The sequence below is a fragment of the Pongo abelii genome, chromosome 23 (assembly GCF_028885655.2).
Source record: "Pongo abelii isolate AG06213 chromosome 23, NHGRI_mPonAbe1-v2.0_pri, whole genome shotgun sequence".
Taxonomy (NCBI): domain Eukaryota; kingdom Metazoa; phylum Chordata; class Mammalia; order Primates; family Hominidae; genus Pongo; species Pongo abelii.
Genome location: NC_085929.1, coordinates 32077260 through 32096230, shown reverse-complemented (window position 1 = coordinate 32096230; position 18971 = coordinate 32077260). Strand labels below are relative to the sequence as shown.

Below are 18971 nucleotides of genomic sequence, written 5' to 3'. Positions count from 1 at the left end.
GACAACAATAATTTATTGTACATGTTAAAATAACTAAGAGTATAATGGGGATGTTTGTAACACAAAGAAAGGATAAACATTTGAGGTGATGGATACCCCACTTTCCCTGATGAGATGTTACATATTGCATGCCTGTATCAAACTGTCTCGTGTACCCCTGAATATATACATCTACTATGTACCCACAAAAATTAAACATCTAAAAAAAACAAAAAAAAAGAGCCATTAAATTTCCCCTCATGGATTTCATTAATTATGTGCACGTCCAAAACTGTGTATGTGAGCACGAAGTAAAAGCTGAAGGTTTTATTTGGTGAATCCGATCTCTGGAAATAGCCTGAGTAATTTGGGCTGAGAAACTTTCTTTTTTATTTTAAGACAGGCTCTCACTCGGTTGCCCAGGCTGAAGTGCAGTGGCCCAGTCACAGCTCACTGCAGCCTCCACCTCCAGGGCTCAAGCAATCCTCTCACTTCAGCCTCCCGAGTAGCTGGGACCATAGGCATGTGCCACCATGCTTGGCTAGTTTTTTTTATTTCTGTAGAGACGGGGTCTCGCTATGTTGCTCAGGCTGGTCTCAAACTCCTGGGCTCAAGTGATCGTCCTGCCTCAACCTCCCAAAGCACTGGGATTACAGGCATAAGCCACTGCGCCTGGCCTGAAAAACTCTTTTTTAGAACTCCAATATCCAAACTGGTAAAAGTGCCTAGAGAAAGAAAGCCTTGCAGTTGTTAGATGGCTCTCCTCAAATTCAGTACATAGTTGAGGGGCTCCTGCATCCAGGAACTCACAGTTTAAAGGGGGGACATTAACATGATTACTCATAATGCAAGGCAGGAGGGACCTAGGACTTGGAAGGTATTTCCTTTTTGCAGCCTCAACATGTCACTTACCTCTAGTCAGAGACGGAGGATGTTTTTGGCTTGGATGACCTTTCAGGATCCTCTAATTCGATCCTCGTAACATAGGAGTGAGAAAACTGAGGGCCAAAGAGGTTGTCCAAAGTGATGATGCTGGGAATTGAGATCCTGATGCTATTTCCCTCCTTCTGGCTCCCGAGGGGGTGACTTGATTTCCGCAGGTCTTGAGAGGGGTTGGAGTGCTTGTTTGAACCCCCATATCCAGCTTCCCTTGGTTATATAACACATTAGACCAAGGGTTCCATGACGGTTGTCGCCTCCAGCCCATGGACCTGGCTACACACTCCATAGCTCGGTCCCCTGTCAACTATTTTGCAAAATGGTTTTCAAATTGGCAAGCACAAATACACCCCAGGGTTACTCAGTGGCTACATGGACCAATCGTGACTTCCTGCTTTCCTAAACTAGCAAGAGAGAGGGTATTCCCCAACCCTGCCAGCTTAAAGACAGGAGATACGCAGCCTGCCCTTGACCCACGGGACCTACAGGAAGACAGTCATGCCCAGAGACAGCTGTGGCTTGGGGACTGTCACCTTGGATTTCTGGTTTACAGTGACAGGCACCATGCAGGGGCGGGGGGGTGGGTGGCAGACGGGGAGCATCTCAGCACATTTCCGTGGGAGCAGGGATAGGGAGCAAGAGGTGTCTTCTGAGAGGGAATCCAAAGCCCCCCAGTGGTGGGCTGGGGAGCATGGAACAGCTTCTAGATGAGCCAGACCTACTGGATTTCCTCACCGCCTAGGCTCTCCAGGCTCTTCGTTTGCAACGTGTCATTCTGGGGCACAAGTGCCGGTGTCCCAAACCCTGAAACTGTGAAATTGGCTATGCTCCAGCAACCCACCAAATCAGCAGAAATGCTTTTGGCAGTCCCCTTCTTCTTCTATGTAAAATCAGCCTCTGCGTGAATTCCCCCCAGAGTCGGGATTCTTTCCAATCAGTCACTTTCTGATATCTTAACAGCTTGGTAAAGAAATGCAGCTTTTAATTGAGGGGAAAAACAGCACACGGAAGTCGATATCTTTGTACAGATCCTTTTTATTAAGATTTATATAGGCAATTTACCAACACAGAAAACCAGTCTAGCAGCTCCAAAGTAACTGTAAAAATGGTGGTGCTGATGGTGGTGTGCCCCACACAGGGCAGGTGACCTCAGACATGGAGCAGCATCTCCCGTGGGATACTATTTCAGACGTGCACTAGTAAGTGTATACTGAGAAGGGATTATAAACCTTCCCTGGCACAATAGATACAAAAAGAGATAGAACCAATGATATTTTGTCTAGGTACAATATCTAGATTTACAGTATCTAGTTTACTGGCTTCACTTCGTATAGCAATGCACAATAGAACATGGATTTCTTTCTTCAAGGGTATTATACTTTGCCAAGAACATAGTAAATATGTTACTATATTGATGGCTATGAAAACAGACAGAGACAAATGAGTGAGGAGGCACGTTCTCTCACAGAGACAGGACTTCATTCTATTTCACATAATTCATTAAGGGTCCATTCAAATATAAGACCTCTTACAAAGTTTCAGTCATGTATGAGGGCGCTTACCTTTAAGACCCCATTTTGAAACCATTTTGAAATAGCGAAGGGGGGAAAAAGTCACACTCAAATGTGCTACTCTTAAAAGCAGTGTTTCTAAACACAGCTTGCCTTTTTCAAAGAGTGAAGGTGGCCTTTCTGATTAGTGGTTGGGTAATCGGGTGCAATAATCAAATCTTAAGGCAATGGCAAGGCTGATGGTGGGGATCTGGCACAATAAGGGGAAGGAATGATGCTGTCCAGTTGTACCTTAAATCCTAAAGGATTACTAATGACATGGGAGGGATAGCTACCTGCCCCATGCACAGGGGCTCCTGGACAATACCGTGGCTTTAGAAACAAACCTGGGTTCTGAGGGAATGACATTGCAAAGTCTTACAGAAATCCTTTTATGAGATAGCCAGTCCAGAATAAAGCCTTTGGGGTACTTGTCAACAAGCAAGAAGCCTTCTGAAGAGGTAGATGAAAGCAGTATTTCACAGCAGGTTTGCTGCCCGATGTGACAAAAGACGTGCACGCGCCTCTCAGCACAGACCAGAAGATCAACTGTTGTTGAAAACAGTCCATGGTAGTGAGAAGAGATGTTGGCCACGTTGCTATGTGCATTATTTCAATTTTATTGTATTAAGAACAGGAAGGACTGCCATTTCTTTAAATAACAAACTATACAAATAAAAAGGAGCAGAAATAATATGGAATGTTTTTGACGAAAACAAACTTATGGATTCAATAAATAATATAAAATGCTTTTGTGCTAAAATAGAACTCTTGTTTCTTATATATATATAGTTCAGTGATCTTTATGCTATCCAGAAAAAGCCAAATCTATTATAATTAAACATAGAAAAATACCATTTAACAATAAAACTAAAAAAATGGCCAGTGTTGAGCTTATAAACCACATATAATATATACATCATTTAATATAATCAACTAAGAAAGTAAATTTCAAGTTCTTTGTAATACAAATACACAATTGAAAATATTTCTCCATTCCCTACCCTTACATCAAAGACATCTGATATTTAGGACAAAATTAAAAATGGAAGCATAGTTACCAGTTTTCAGAGATGATTTTGAGATTGTTAGATACTGGAGAGCTAACTCTACTATACAAAGCTGAGTTATTTAACTCTAAAATGAAGGATTTTTTTCCTTATATGTGTTTGATGAAATGCATATACTCTTAACCCATTTTCTGTAGTTTCTTTGTGTTTTTAATAAAGGCAATTTAAAATTTGGGAGCCTGCATTTCTCAATCAATGCTAACACAGCTAGGTCAGAAAGACAGCCCCATTGGGCCAGCTGTGGGGGCCTGCAGGAGTGGTAATCTCTGTTATTCTGCTAAAATAAAACAACTATCTTAGTCCTTAAGGACAAAGAAAATATAAAGTTCACTGTGACTTGAGGAAGCCAAGGAGTACCATTTTAGAGTTCAAATTTCATTTGTTTCATAATAAACTTTGTTAAAATGTGACCTGGATTTAAAAAAAATCATATTAACATGAATTTAAGTAATTAATTCAAGTCTCTCCAGTAAACTTTACATAGGAGGGAAAAATCATGTTGAATCTTTAGGAAAAAATTTTAACTGTTAATTACTTAAAAAAACTATTTTTGTAGAGATGGGGTCTTGCTGTGTTGCCCAGGCTGGTAACTCACCGTGGAAGTGAGCAGGGCAGAACAGAAGAGGCCTGTTACTCTGACAGTTTTACCAGGACTTCAATGGATTTGTAACAGTGTCCCCAACTGACCAATGGGGCAATGCATTCACAGTGATCCAGACACTGCCTCTCCACCTCGGGGGCTGCGAAGTGCACACACACACACACACACACTCGGGGGCTGCGAAGTGCACACACACACACACACACACACACACACACACACACACACTCGGGGGCTGCGAAGTGCACACACACACACACACACACACTCGGGGGCTGCGAAGTGCGCACACACACACACACACACACACTCGGGGGCTGCGAAGTGCACACACACACACACACACACACACACACACGGGGTGTTTTGGAGATGGCCCGGTAATGCTTTAGCTCTGGGTCCCCTGTGCCTTCATGGGAGGGTGCCAGAGGGTAGGCAGAGGCAAAAGAACTTCTTCAGAAAGTCCTGATAGGCAGCAAATGGCTTCTGAATGAGTTCAGCAGCTCCACATTCAAAAATAAAGTGACCAAGTCTCAGAATAATTATCATAAGGAAAAATCTCCTGTTACAGGGGGGAAAAAGAAACTTCACCTATTTTAACTCAGTTATTTCCTCGGTGCTTTATGGTGTAATGATTTTTACCAGTAACTTCTTTCTTCCTTCGCCCAATTTCTACCACTATTCTCTTTGTGACACCCAGCCCAGCCCCCACCTGTCACAGATCCCAATGAAGCCCAAATCATCTCCCGACAAGTCAACCCCTCACTCAGGGTGGGAGGTGTTAATTCATCAAGCATCTCTGAATGACACAGAAACATTTCCCTGAACGTAACTGAGACAACACTGCATATGATTAAATCATACAAGATAACTCTTATCTCACACCAGCACATTTCAAAGCATTTCTATAGGTTTACATCATGCAAAAGAGGCCAGACTTTGAGAACATTGTTTTCTTCTTGATATGTTAAAATTCTGAAACATTAGAAAAATCAATTCCACTGAAAAGTAAAATGTGTTGAATTGGCCCAGCTACAAATTCCGAGTGAAATTTTCAAAAGCAGAGAAAAACCACACTTTGATCTTTTTAATCTAGTTAAATCCCTGTCGTCAATTGGTAGACGTTACTTTGTAGATGACCAATGTGGCCTTCAGACGGTTGTTTCTAATATCTGTATACGGCATATGTCACACCAGAAATCAAGCTACCTCTTGTTTGCAACAAACAGACCGTTGTTTGTTGCTGCTGCTGTCTTGAGCAAAATGATTCCTTTCCTTGGTGCATCTCACTGGATATTTAGCCCCCCCACCACCTTTTTTTTTTTTTTTTTTGAGATAGAGTCTCGCTCTGTCACCCAGGCTGGAGTGCAGTGGTGTGATCTCGGCTCACTGCAAGCTCCGCCTCCCGGGTTCACGCCATTCTCCTGCCTCAGCCTCCCAAGTAGCTGGGACTACAGGTGCCCGTCACCACGCCCGGCTAATTTTTTTTTGTATTTTTAGTAGAGACGGGGTTTCACTGTGTTAACCAGGATGGTCTCAATCTCCTGACCTTGTGAACTGCCCTCTCGGCCTCCCAAAGTGCTGGGATTATAGGCGTGAGCCATCGTGCCCAGCCAGCTCCTTCTTTTTAAACATAGGACCTGAAATTGTCACGTTAGTGAAGTGAATGGACCAATCAGAGTCATGAGCACTTTGCATGAACGTTGACATAATAAGCTGACTTCTAGAAGTTTTGTTGAAAAATCATACTTAAATATGACAAAGAAGGAAAACCAATGAGCCCCCATGACATGAGGGGATGAATGAACCAAAGAGAATGTTTTAGGTTAAAAATAATAAACCTAAATTCACAAAGGTTTTTAATTTATTCCATATATATCTTACATAGCAGCTTAAAGTAATCTATTATTTTTAGGCTTTATTGATTCTTTTGAATCATGAAATCAAGACATTACCACATGATTTAGTAAAAAAAAAACCTCAATTATTTTTCTCATCAATGTTAAAATATCCCAACCACAGAAATCTAAAATAATGAAAAAAATATAGGCTGAATTTTGACCTTTTTAACAGTTGGAATATAACAAGGGTGAACATCTAGGAATTATGTAGTACTTGGAAAACCTTCTAAAACATCCAAGTACTACGGCTGGGCATGGTGGCTCACATCTCTAATTCCAGCATTTTGGGAGGCCAAGAAGAAGGACCACTTGAGCCTAACAGTTCAAGACCCCTATCTCTACCCAAAAAATAAATTAGCCAGGAAAGGTGGCATGAACCTGTAGTCCTAGCTACTCAGGAGGCTGACGTGGGAGGACTGCTTGAACCTAGGAATTCAAGGCTGCAGTGAACCATGATCATCCCACTGTTCTCCAGCCTGGGTGACAGAGCGAGGCCCTATCCCAAAAAATTAAAAAATTAAAAAAAACAACAGCCAAGTATACCATGATGTTTAATCCAACTGACTTTTCCTCTGGCCATGCAGGCAACCGGGTGCAGACACAGTGGTATCCTGTGTCTGGTCGCAGAAACACCTCCATTACAACATTTTGGCAGAAGACATTCAAACCAGACCCAACACAACTGGTGACCGCCCTCAGAAGCAGCTCAATCTAGTCTTACAAAGTACTTTTAATAAATGACATCTAGATGTACTTCTCAACCATATCATTACAAATCAAATGTGAGTTGGGGAAGTGTAAAAGTTTACACTTTTGTTTGAAGCAAAAGGACTTTCAGGGCATTTTCCAATTCATATATCTTTTCTAAAAGGGAGTGGAGCCTTATGTTCTATTCTTAGAGCAGAAATTCTAGTTTTTGAAAGAGATGCGGATCAGCTCAATTTTAGAACAAGTATGGGAAAGTTGAATAATCTTTCTGAACACGTTTGTGCAGCTCACGCCCTAGGTACGAGATATTAAGACGCTAAGCCCAGGCCCTCGTGGAGTCAACAGCAGGCCCTTTATCCTGGAGATCTAGAACAGGCATGAGGCCCAGCGCATCCTCAACTGCACATGCTGAGAACCTATGAACTTGAGATGCAGACGGGAACGGCATCAGTCACAGCTATAATTAACCAGGGCTGGGAAGACATTCACTCTTTAAGAACAATGGCTTTTCTGCTTCTGGTGTGTGTGTGTGTGTGTGTGTGTGTGTGTGTGTGTGTTTAAACAGAATTTGAATACTATTCTTCCTTTTTAAATAAGGAGAATGCATGTAAGTAGTACATCCCTCCTCCCACACTGGAAATAACAGATAGTAGAAAATGTATGTTAATTTAAACCCCAACTAGTAGTTGAGATAGACAAAAAAAAAACCCACATTTTTTTTTTTTTTTTTGCAAAGTAACTCTTATGAAATAATGGACTCTTTTGGTAATTTATCTTCCAAACTCTCAAAATAACTCCATTAAAAAGTACTTACTTTGCCCATGAACACAGCAAACAAATACAAAAACAAAGATTTGGAACTGCTAAAAATATCAAGGACAGGATGCAGACAATTATGATGTCAAGTTATTTATACTGTTAGTAGTTAATTTAAAGACACACACTAAAACTACTCCAAGAATGGGACAAATATGTGGATTTGTAAAATTATTTTTTTTAAGACTGATGACATGGGGGACTTCGCTGGTTCTCATAACGCAGCATCTATTTGGGGGTATCAGTGGGGCCTGGAGGCAGTGGGAGAAAACAAACTTCACAGGGCAGATGCTGCTGGGACCAGGAAAAAGGCTTCATGCCCTAAGGTCCTCACTGTCGTACAGCCCAGTGCAAAGTATCATTCATTCATGACAGATGGATGACGAGATGAAAGTCAATATACACAGTTAACCCATTTTGACACATTCATTCCTCAGCATTTTTTCAATACAATTCATCTGAAATTATACTAAGACGTAAAACAGACCTGCTTTTGTACATCCATTACTGATATGTCTCCCAGAGTCAGGCAGAAGGAACCAGAATGACTGTCACACAACTGCTAATTGTCGAGACCCAAGACGGACTCACCCATGAGTGCTCCTGCACGCCAGGTACTGCTTGTCGACTCGCGCACACTGGACTCAAAGACTTTTGAAAACTGCTCTTGCCCCTGAAACTTAAAACTCCATGGCCTGTCCTTCAGAATCACTGTAAATCTTTCCAATGATGGACGGATGAATGCCTTCAATGATTAGTTAACCCCATACACTTGAAGAGTACATGTCCATCATTCCCACCTGGCTGAGGGGGCCCCGGAACAGACTGGTCAGAGGCAGGGCAGTCATGTGGGTGCGGCTCCCGGAGGAGGGCCCAAGTGCAGAAATATCTTCAACTTTTAATATTGTCAGAAAATATCTTCAACCTTTAATCCCAGGATAAGAAGTCAGTTGTGAAGTGCACAAAAGAAACACACTGTGGCTCTCCCATCCCCCAGCAGCATGGAGCAAAGACATGGAAAAGCAGCAGTGACCAGACAGAAAATGTGGCAATGCTTAGGGCAATCTGTTACCCAACAATGAATATCTTTAAATTCCATCCTGGAAAGTCTAAGATGTGTTTGATAGCAGACATAAAAATTTACGTGATAAGTAGGAGTCACTTCAAGTTCTAGGTTCATAGGTACCAAAGTGTGTAGCAAAGAAAAAGAACTTTTATTTCTTCAGTAGTTTCGAATGTGGACAAATGTGACAAGGCAGGGAGCTGAGCTGACCCCGAGCCGAAGGGTCCCGACTCCTCTCGGGAGCCTGGAGGAGTCCCAGTAGCGAATAGATCAGATGCCTCATCCTTGTTCACCCCAAAAGGCTGAGACCCTGGTGTGTCCTCCTCAAGGACCCTCCCTGTTCCTGGGTGCTAGAGGCCGTTGCTGTTTCTGTGACAGAGGGATGGCTTTGGGAGCTCCACAGTACCCGACCGAGGTTTGTTGAGGAACTTCGGGGCACGACGCAATAGCCGCTGGGCCTCCTTGAAGGTTTCGTTCAACTCTTTCTTCCACTGCACAAACTCTGGATCACTCTGAGGGGGAATACAAAGGCAGACGTTGTGACAGGCTCACCCATTTTGCCAACAGCGGTGGGTGCCCCTATTGATTACCAGCGTCCCTGGAACCCCTGAAGGAAGCACACCCTACGTGTCCACCCCCAGTGGCATTACTAGCTGATGGGTCATGCTGCCACCTTCTCCAGAATCTCTTGAAAAGAGCAGGGAAAGGCCACATTAAAACCCTTCAGATGATTCCAGTACAATACCACGCTGGGAATCACTGCCTTTAATTTGTTTAGAGATTACTTTTGATTTCTAAAACAACTGAAATCTATAATAATATAGGGGAAGGAGTTTTGACAAATTAAAAAATGTTTTAAATATATATTCATGTATGTAATGTAGTACTGACGTTAGTAAAAATGATTTTTTTGCATCTAATACGTGTTTATTTCTCTAAATATGCTCTCTTAAAACACACACACAGTAGTACACCAGTCACAAAGCGTCCAGGAATGAAATTTGTGTTACAATGTAACTTTGAGGAAAAGATGGCATTTTCCTTTAGAGAAGATGGCATTTCAGTTTGCCATCTTATATTTATCTAAATATATAAACCTTAACATCGAACATGCCGAAAAATCTTCAAAGTTATAGAACAAATAAAATTCCAGGCCCTATTAAATACTGAGCAGATTTTCCAGATAGAGTAATGACATTATTTCACCTACATCCTCCTGCCATTTTCTAATAATATTTGCCTTTTTAAAAAATAATGAGGAATTTGCTGAAAACCTTGTACCTTGGAGCTTTCTTACTAAGTTTGTAAGTGATAAAACATGGCATAAGAAAATGTTTTATAGCCAGGCAGCCAACTTTGCTGAATATTTAATTATTCTAACATTCACCTAAGAAAAAATAAATAAAAACTCACCTCACATTGCAAGACAAATTGCTTCCCTCCTTTTATTCTGAACAAAATGCATTTTTTGTCTTTAATTTGAGTTTCTTCCACAGAGAGAATCTGTTCCATTGTCAGTAAATTTTGCTAACCATAAAAACAGAAATTCAAAATTCAAATTATTTTGTGATTTCTTAAGTAGTAATACCAAAAACTACCAAGTTAGAACAAGTAAAAAAAGAAAATGCATTCGGTTTTCTTTCTTTGATGGTATTCTAGAAATAAGGGGAAAATGGCTATAAAGGAACATAAACAAAAGTTCAAATTATAATGTTTCAAGGAAAACTGCAGAGAAAGCAATGTTTTGCTAAGGAAAAACGGCAAAGCTGTTCCCTCAACGCAGAACTTATTTTGAATGACGATGAACCGCAAGCGTACTTGCTGTGTGGCACACTCATATACATTCTGTCAATAATGTTGTGAGGAAGCAACAGAGCCACATATGATTTATGTGAGCCACAGATGTGCGGTTCAGTTTTAAGGCAGCAACTCAGTAAATGTTTAGTGATGTCAGCTTGTAAGCTAACAATATTTTGATAGTATCCCAATGATGTCATAAATAGAGGTGGTTTCATTTAAAGATTAAAAGGTCTATAGGCCGGGCGTGGTGGCTCATGCCTGTAATCCCAGCACTTTGGGAGGCCGAGGCGGGTGGATCACGAGGTCAGGAGTTCAAGACCAGCCTGGCCAAGATGGTGAAACCCCGTCTCTATTAAAAATACAAAAATTAGCCGGGCGTGGTAGCGGGCACCTGTAGTCCCAGCTACTCGGGAGGCTGAGGCAGGAGAATCGCTTGAACACAGGAGGTGGAGGTTGCAGTGAGCCGAGATCGCGCCACTGCACTCCAGCCTGGGTGACAGAGCAAGACTCTGTCTCAAAAAAAAAAAAAAAGTCTATAGTATTATTGCTTAAGGTGAATGCTATAGTGTCATGAGTTCCTTACCGTCTTATGGTTTTTTTTTTTTTAATAAATACTTCAGGAATCCCGAATGAGAAACGGCACCCTGATAAACACTCAGGTTTTCTTTTTCCTTACTTAGACTTACAAATCCGCTCACGCATATTATTTAGCTTCTCAAATAGAACACTAAATGTTGAATCTTTTAAAACCAAGCTCATTTATTGCATCCAATGTTAAACAAAGGTAAGTTTTGTTTTTTTAAGTTTTCAAACATCCTGAAAAGTGGGGTGATTTCCTTTTAACATGCCAGTGGGTAGCATAATAAATGTATAATCTGCCCAGGTCCGCTCATTACCTGGAAATACAGTGAGCTTTGGGGAGCTACTTTGATGCTTCCCAGCCCTGAGTTACACTTCAGACTCCCCAAAAGAATCTTATTAACTGGAACTTAGATCCTAGATTCTAATTTTTCAAAAATAACTTCGATGGCAGGAGTGATGGTTGGGAAGATCTTGTTTCTTTTCAAAGAAATGGAGTGATATGCAATTGTAATCATTCATAATTGAATGAAAACTTTGCCAACAGTAAACTAAAAATATAGTCCAAAGTCAAATACATGAGATTTAGGTGCCCTGTTTTCCACACTTCTGATCCCTGGAGAACAGATGGGTGGTATTCCAACACATCCAACACATAAACAATGTTTTGAGTGTTTGGGACCATTGTCCTGCTTACGATGACTCACCAGGCCCCACCCCCACCCCACCCCCACCAAGAAAAGAAAAGACGCCTTCCACCAGGGTTGGCTTCTTCCTTGTTGACAAGCCCTGGGCTCCTCACACAGTAGGCACTTAATAAATGCTGCCTGATTTGCTGAAAGGTAGTGTGGATCGGAAATTTCTTTTTATCTTGTTCACAAACATTAGCTCTCGAAAGGATCTTAGAGGGCAGCTACATCTTGCTGTCTGTTGTAAGATCCACCTATAAATTCTCAACAAGGTGGAGACATAAGGAAGTATCTTTTGGTGACCTCACCTCTGTGCCAAGTGTCATGGCCTGGGACATTTTATTTGACCCAACTAGGAGAGGCCATACAATGGAGAGACTGAGGGCACAGGACGACCTGGTCTGAGTCACCCCTCCACCTCCTAACTGTCCAGTTGTGTTTTTGGGTGGCAGACTTTCCTCTTCTAAGCCTGCTTTCCTCTTTATAAAATGAGAGTTGGACCCTCAAAGGTTCCAAAACACATGGAGTTGTTTGTTTGTTTTTTTAACAGCACTTGACCTCAGATAAACTTGCAAAAATTACAGTACAGTCATCCCTTGGTATCCACAGGGGACTGGTTCCAGGAATCCCCGAGTAGCGTAATAAATGTATAATCTGCCCAGGTCCGAATTATAGAAAATCCACAGATGCTCAAGTTGCTGATATAAAATGGTATCGTATTTGCATATAACCTTCACACATCCTCCTGTATACTCTAAATCACCTCTAACGTAAATGCTATGTAAATAGTCGTTAGACTGTGTTGTTTTTTTCTGTATTAGTTTTCATTGTTTTGTTGTTATTTTAAATATTTTTTTCCCGAATATTTTCTCTCCTTGGTTGTTTGAATCCCAGGATGGGGATCTGTGGATATAGAGGGCTGACTGCAGTTGTGATTATTTCTACTTCCCTCATTTCACAGATGAGAAAACGAAGGCTGAGAGAGTCAATGTGATGTGTTCAAAGTCCCAGAGACACTCAGCAGTGGAGCTGAACACCACTGTCCGACTTCAAAATCCAGCTTGTCTTTTCTTTTTAGATCTGTCTAACTGCTCTCCAGCCTTCTTCAAGTCCATCTGATGATGTGGTGCTTCTGACCTCACTGAAAAGCATGTTCTATTTTCAGGTATTACCAAGTTGTTCCTTGACTTGGAAGTTTAAAAACAAGTTAAAGTTTGCACATTACAATCTCATGTATACCAGTAAAATAGAATCACAGAGTTTCGGAAGATACTGTATAAAACATGTCAGCAACATGAAATAACCATATGCCATTGTAAGGACTGGGAAACATGCTCGGTGAGACTGCCTTAGACTTACCCGGGACTCTCCCTCTCCTCTCCATTCAAGTCTATTTGGAAAGAGGTAAAAATAGCGACGCTGCCACTGAGTCAGAAATGGGTTTCCCAGTTTCAGCATGTACCCGTGCATAATACAGTCCTTCCCCAGAGCGTAATCTGAGGAATACAAAATCACTAGGAGTTAAATAGGCTCTGAAACAAAATGTCTTAGCAGCATTATTCTCTGAAAAAAGAACAGACATACTTTTTGGAAAAACCAGGTTTCTATAAATAGAACACATTACAGAAGTCACGATTTTAGTTTTAAATGCATGTGTACTGGGGATCTAAAGATCAGAGGGTTCTGCAGCTTTCTCTGCTCACACAGTAAATGACTGCTTCTCAATATGCTGATAAATCCATGATGTTCATTTATCACTCTGCGGGGGGGCAAAAGTTAGTTTCCAAACTCTTTTCATTATGTATAATGAGAACTGGAGAATAGAGGGTATTTAAAGTCAAGCTATCCCCAAAGTACCTTCGCCTTTACGTGGGGTTGGGATTCTCCCTTTAATCTTAAAAATAATAATAGTGGGAATTTTCTTGTCTAAGTAATTTAAGGTAACATAAGGATCAAAAATGGTTCATTCCTCAGCTTAATGTTAGGTTTATTCCTCAAATATATGGTTATGTATAGAGATAATTCACAGACATTGTTGAGTCCTGATTACATTTTTATAGTGAAGGACTGTGTCTTTAAAAAAAAAAAAAAAAAAAAAGGTTAATTTTAAAGTCTGTATTAAAGGCTTTGGTGATTGTGCTAAAATCATTCACTCACACGCTCACTTCTTCGACAAGAATCACATGAATGCCCAGGTGCTGGGCATGTTCCAGATGTTCTGGGTTCAGCAGAGAACAAAAGAGACAAAAACCCCTGCTTCAGAGAGCTTACAATCTAGTGAGTGTTTCAGATCATAAGTAAACAAGTAAAACCCATGTCGTGTCATCTGGAGACAAGCAGGAAAAGAACAAAGGAGAGGGAGGGCCAGGGAAGGTCAGTGGTGATGGGGAAGGATGGAGTTGTTTTCACTGAGAAGTGCTTGCACTTCCAAAATCTATCTAAAATATGAGCACAGTCATCCCTTGGTATCCACAAGGGATAGGTTCCAGGACCCTAGCAGATACCGAAATCAGTAGATGCTCAAGTCGTCAATATAAAATGGCATGGTGTTTGCATAGAACCTACATATATCCTCCTACAAACTTTAAATCACCTCTAGTTTACCTATAATACCTAATACAGTGTAAATGCTACATAAATAGTTGTTACACTGTGTAGCAGTGGTCCCTAACCTTTTTGGCACCGGGGACCAGTTTCGTGGAAGACAACTTTTCCACAGACGGGAATGGGGGAATGGTTTTGGGTTCAAACTGTGCTACTTCAGATCAAGCGTTCGATTCTCATAAGGAGCACGTAACCTAGATCCCTCACGTGCACCGTTCACTATAGGGTTTGCAATCCTATGAGAATCTCAGGCCACTGCTGATCTGACAGGAGGCGGAGCTCAGGTGGTGATGCTCCTTCGCCCAGCACTCATCTCCTGCTGTGCGGCCCAGTTCCCAACTGGCCTCCCCCCTGGGGGTTGGGAACCCCTGCTGTATGGCTTTTATTTGCATTATTTTTTATTGTTGTATTGTTATTCTTATTGTTTTTCTCCAGATATTTTTGATCATAGTCGGTCGAATCCACAGATGCAGAACCTGAGACATGGAGGACCAAGTTTATTATAATTTTTTTTTTCAGGAATCTAAGCCTAGACTATATTTTTCTATAAAGGTGACCTCTGAGATTGTCAGCCAAGACCTACTTATGCATGAATTACTTGCTAACACAGGAAGATAAATTCATTGATTTGCTAAACTTTCTAATTACAGCTCTAACTAGAAGGATACACTTGAACGTGCTTATGAAGATGTATATATATTTCTGGATCCAATTAATCAGGATTCTAATGACATCATGACCCCCCCTTGAGCAAGTCCACATCGATTCAATTTCCTGTGTAAAATCTGCTGTGGCAAACACACCCCAGTGTGATCACAATGGACCTGTTCTCTAAAGAAGAGCTTACAGCCGGGCACGGTGGCTCATGCCTGTAATCCCAGCACTTTGGGAGGCCAAGGCAGGTGGATCACGAAGTCAGGAGTTCAAGACCAGCCTGGCCAACATCGTGAAATCCCATCTCTACTAAAAATACAAAAAATTAGCCAGGCGTGGTGGTGGGCGCCTGTAATCCCAGCTACTTGGGAGGCTGAGGCAGCAGAATCACTTGAACCTGGGAGGCGGAGGTTGCAGTGAGCCGAGATCGCACCACTGCACTCCAACCTGGGCGGCAGTGTGAGACTCTGTCTCAAAAAAAAAAAAAAAAAAAAAAAAAAGAGCTTACAAATAAAGGCTGTGTGTCCCTGCAGAATTGAGGTAAGCAGAGTTAAAAGAATGCAGGATTCCCTAGGTGTATTCTGGCAACGTTTATATAAACAGTAAGTCATCCAGAATTGAAGACACTTTAAATGCCACAGGGAAATTGCCAGATAAGACTAAGGAATCCTATACCAAGATGCTGCCACCAAAGTAACCTATTAATAGAGTTAAAATGTTTCTGGTTATTCTTGTTATATAAGGTTAACCTTGCAAGGGTCTTTGCTCAGAGGGAAAATGAAATTACATCTTAATATAATCATCAACTACAATAAATTTAATTATCCAAAATTCATGAAATCTTCGAAAAATCAAGAATAACCATATTCAGTGAATCGAGAATGACTGATTTATTTAAAACTTATGTTTCCTACTTGATGTTATGTTTAGTAGGGCATTGAATTATTTACATAAAAATACAGTTTGGCAATTTTTTTTTGAGACAGCTTCTCACTGTGTCACCCAGGCTAGGGTGCAATGGCACAATCTCAGCTCACTGCGGACGACCTCCTGGGCTCAAGTGATCCTCCTGTCTCGGCCCCCCAGTCCCTGGGACTACAGGCGCACGCCACCACGCCTGGCTAATTCTTATTTTTTGTAGAGATAGGGTTTCACCATGTTGCCCAGGCTGCTCTTGGACTTCTGGACTCAAGTGATCCTCCTGCCTCGACCTCCTGAAGCGCTGGGATTACAGACATGAGCCACTGCGCCTGGCCTGATTTGGCAATTTTTAAAATGCTGTTTGTAATATAAATGTCTTTATATATTTAACTCTCTTGTCTATGGCCATACTATCCTTAACACACCCGACGTCGTCTGATCTTGGAAGCTAAGCAGGGTTGGGCCTGGTTAGTACTTGAATGGGAGACATTTACCTCTCTTGACAAGTGACGTGTCGTGCTAAGTTCCTCGCCAGGACCGGCTACATACTTCTCGGGCCTCAGTGCAAAATGAAAATACAGGCCCCTTGTTCAAAAATGACTAAGCGTCTCAAGGTGATGACAAGAGGACTAAACTGAGTCAGGTACCCAGATGACCGCACAGGGCACACACCAATGACACCAGCCCCAGCCCCACTCCTGACACCGTTATACTCAATCTGCAAGGAAAAAACCTCCAAACCAGTCCCCAAGCACTCCAAGATAAAAGGGCATACTAAAGAAACCCGGCCACCTGTCTCCATAGACTTATTTGTGTGCTGACTGAAGACTTTTGAAATATTAGACTGAGCTCTTCCAAGCCAGAGCAAACTAAAGCGATTTATGGCATTGCTTTCTTCTCGACTGGAAAATATCTTATGACCCAAATACTTTTTCAGCTTTACAATAAATTTTGAAAATTTACTGCATTAGAAATGTATTGAGACACGTGAGCTATTTTACCTTCTTCGTGGCCAAGTTGCTTATTTTTAGCTCTCTTCCTGGCCTCAATTTTATCCGTGTCTGCATTTACTGCTTCATAAACTGTTTCCGTTACTTCTTGCTGCCAGCGTTCAGAGATGACCAAAGGGAAGTTCTTGTAGAGTTCTTGGTCGCAATCAAGTAGCTGATTATTTTAAGAAATCAAGATAATTATGATTTAACATACTTCCAAAGGTAAGAGTCCGCGGCGCCACATCCATGGTGACTCTATCATAACTCTATATAGGAAGATGACTAGATGGCAGCAGTAATCATTTCGAGGCAGGTTATTAGTTATCACAAATCTCTGCTAATGACAACTCAAGCAATCAGCATCCACAAACAGAACTGACGAGCACTTTACTTTCAGTCCTGGATCAGCTACATTCAACCCAATCTTGTACATTATCTTCATGACATGTTTTGCCAACGAAAACTCACACATACAGGATTTTACTTGAAGTACTAAGAGACTCTGACAACAAAGTAAAATTTCAATTATGGTAAGGATATTTTGTTTATATAGGTAGGAAAGCTGTTTCTATAGTTTCAGAAACAGTTATAAGGGAGAAGCCAAGAGGGCTTTTGAACCTACCCTCAATTAATTTGCAAAGTTAGAAAAACAAAAGGTAAATGAAGTTGAGCTTCCTATTGATTCCATGAACCTTCCAACTATTTACAGTTTGACATCATAATCACATGTATAAGAAATCTCAAGATACATGGGGAGTTTAGGCAATGGAGCCTTTAAGAGCTGCTGTAACAAAAATTACACTTAATGGTAGCATTTTTCTTCCAAACGATTATTCAAAATTCTTCTTTCTACCCTCTAGGTAAGGCTGCACTTTGAATATGAGCAAAGAAAATGGTTTTCTGCATGTGAACTACATTTTTATGGCAGAAATACTAGCAAGCCTGCTGGTAAATACATGCTTGTCTTAGAAGCACAGACCTCCTTAGAAACTTGATTTGCTTACTCCTTGAAAGATAAGCAGGGGTAGGTATCATAACAGGCAAAATACTGAGAAGGGCAAGAAAGACCAAGGAGGCTAAGGCACTTGCACACACTCCCTTAGCAAATCAACAGAACACCAGAAGAAGCTGCATCCCACATCCCAATATGGGGCCTACTCCATCCAGTCTCACTGATCTATTATAATAATCTGTTGATTCTGAGGTCGCTTTGACCTGTAGAGTTTTTCCTCTTTCTGTTTTCTTCAGACATTCTATCTAAGCCCATAACTGAACCCCTCAGTTGCTCTGAATGGGACTGGAGGTGCGTGTGTGAGTGTGTGTGAGTGATGGGGTGTTGAAAACCTCAAGGTCCAATGAGCACCTGAGATCAGGCACACAGGGACAGGCTCTGAACAGTCTGGCAAAGAGTCAAAGCATGCTCCTTGCCCAGGCAGTTATTCTGGAATGGCCAACTCTGTTTAATAGACACTGTTCTACCGCCTGTAATTTCAGAAAGACTTGATCTTTATGACTGAGCCCACCTTGCTGAAAATGAATTTTTTTAAAAAAGAACTTATGTTTACATGAGGTGAGTTTTCCCCCACCCTTTTAAAGAAAATGTATTATTTGGGCTGTTTTTAAAAGATAGTTTCTTAAAATGCAGTCCCCTGCCCTCCCTGCTGGACTCAGCTCTCACGGGGGCAGGACCTGGGCTTCTTGTTTACAGCTGAATCCCTACCAGACAGGACTTCTTGTTCTAAGTGTGCTCTTTCTCAGCTCTTGCTCAGGAAGAACCAAAACATAATAGTAGAAGCTACTAGTTTGCCAAGCATTGACTATATGCCTGTAGCCTTCAGCAGGCCACCTTATTTATCCTCAGAGAAAGCTTGGCAATGAAACCACCCACTTTACAGGTGAGAAAGCCAAGACTCGAGAGGATGCAGAATGGCCCACATTCACTCAGCTCAGTGGCAGATCCCAGCCCAGTCTGTCTGACTCCAAAGCCTAGATCTTGGTTTACAACATTTTTAAGTATGAGCATCTCTTTTTAACATCAAAAAATGCTTGTAGGCACCCACGTAACAGTGTTTTATTTTTAGTACCCTGACGGATAGATAGTGGTA

General features: G+C 41.5%; 1 protein-coding gene across 6 annotated transcripts in view; it reads right to left on the bottom strand.

Moving 5' to 3' along the window:
* Positions 1-1935: 1935 nt before the first annotated feature.
* GRK3 (G protein-coupled receptor kinase 3) overlaps positions 1936-18971 on the bottom strand; it is a 274428-nt gene continuing 257392 nt past the window's right edge. For 5 of the 6 annotated variants that reach the window (XM_063722816.1, XM_063722815.1, XM_063722817.1 and 2 more), the window contains 4 exons: positions 16876-17038; positions 13055-13191; positions 10041-10154; positions 1936-9139 (listed from right to left, as the gene is read on the bottom strand). In XM_063722816.1, the coding sequence (XP_063578886.1) occupies positions 8978-9139; positions 10041-10154; positions 13055-13191; positions 16876-17038 (576 nt within the window). In that variant the 3' untranslated portion in view covers positions 1936-8977. The remainder of the gene's footprint in view (positions 9140-10040; positions 10155-13054; positions 13192-16875; positions 17039-18971) is intronic. The other variant, XR_010139447.1, reaches the window with a different exon arrangement.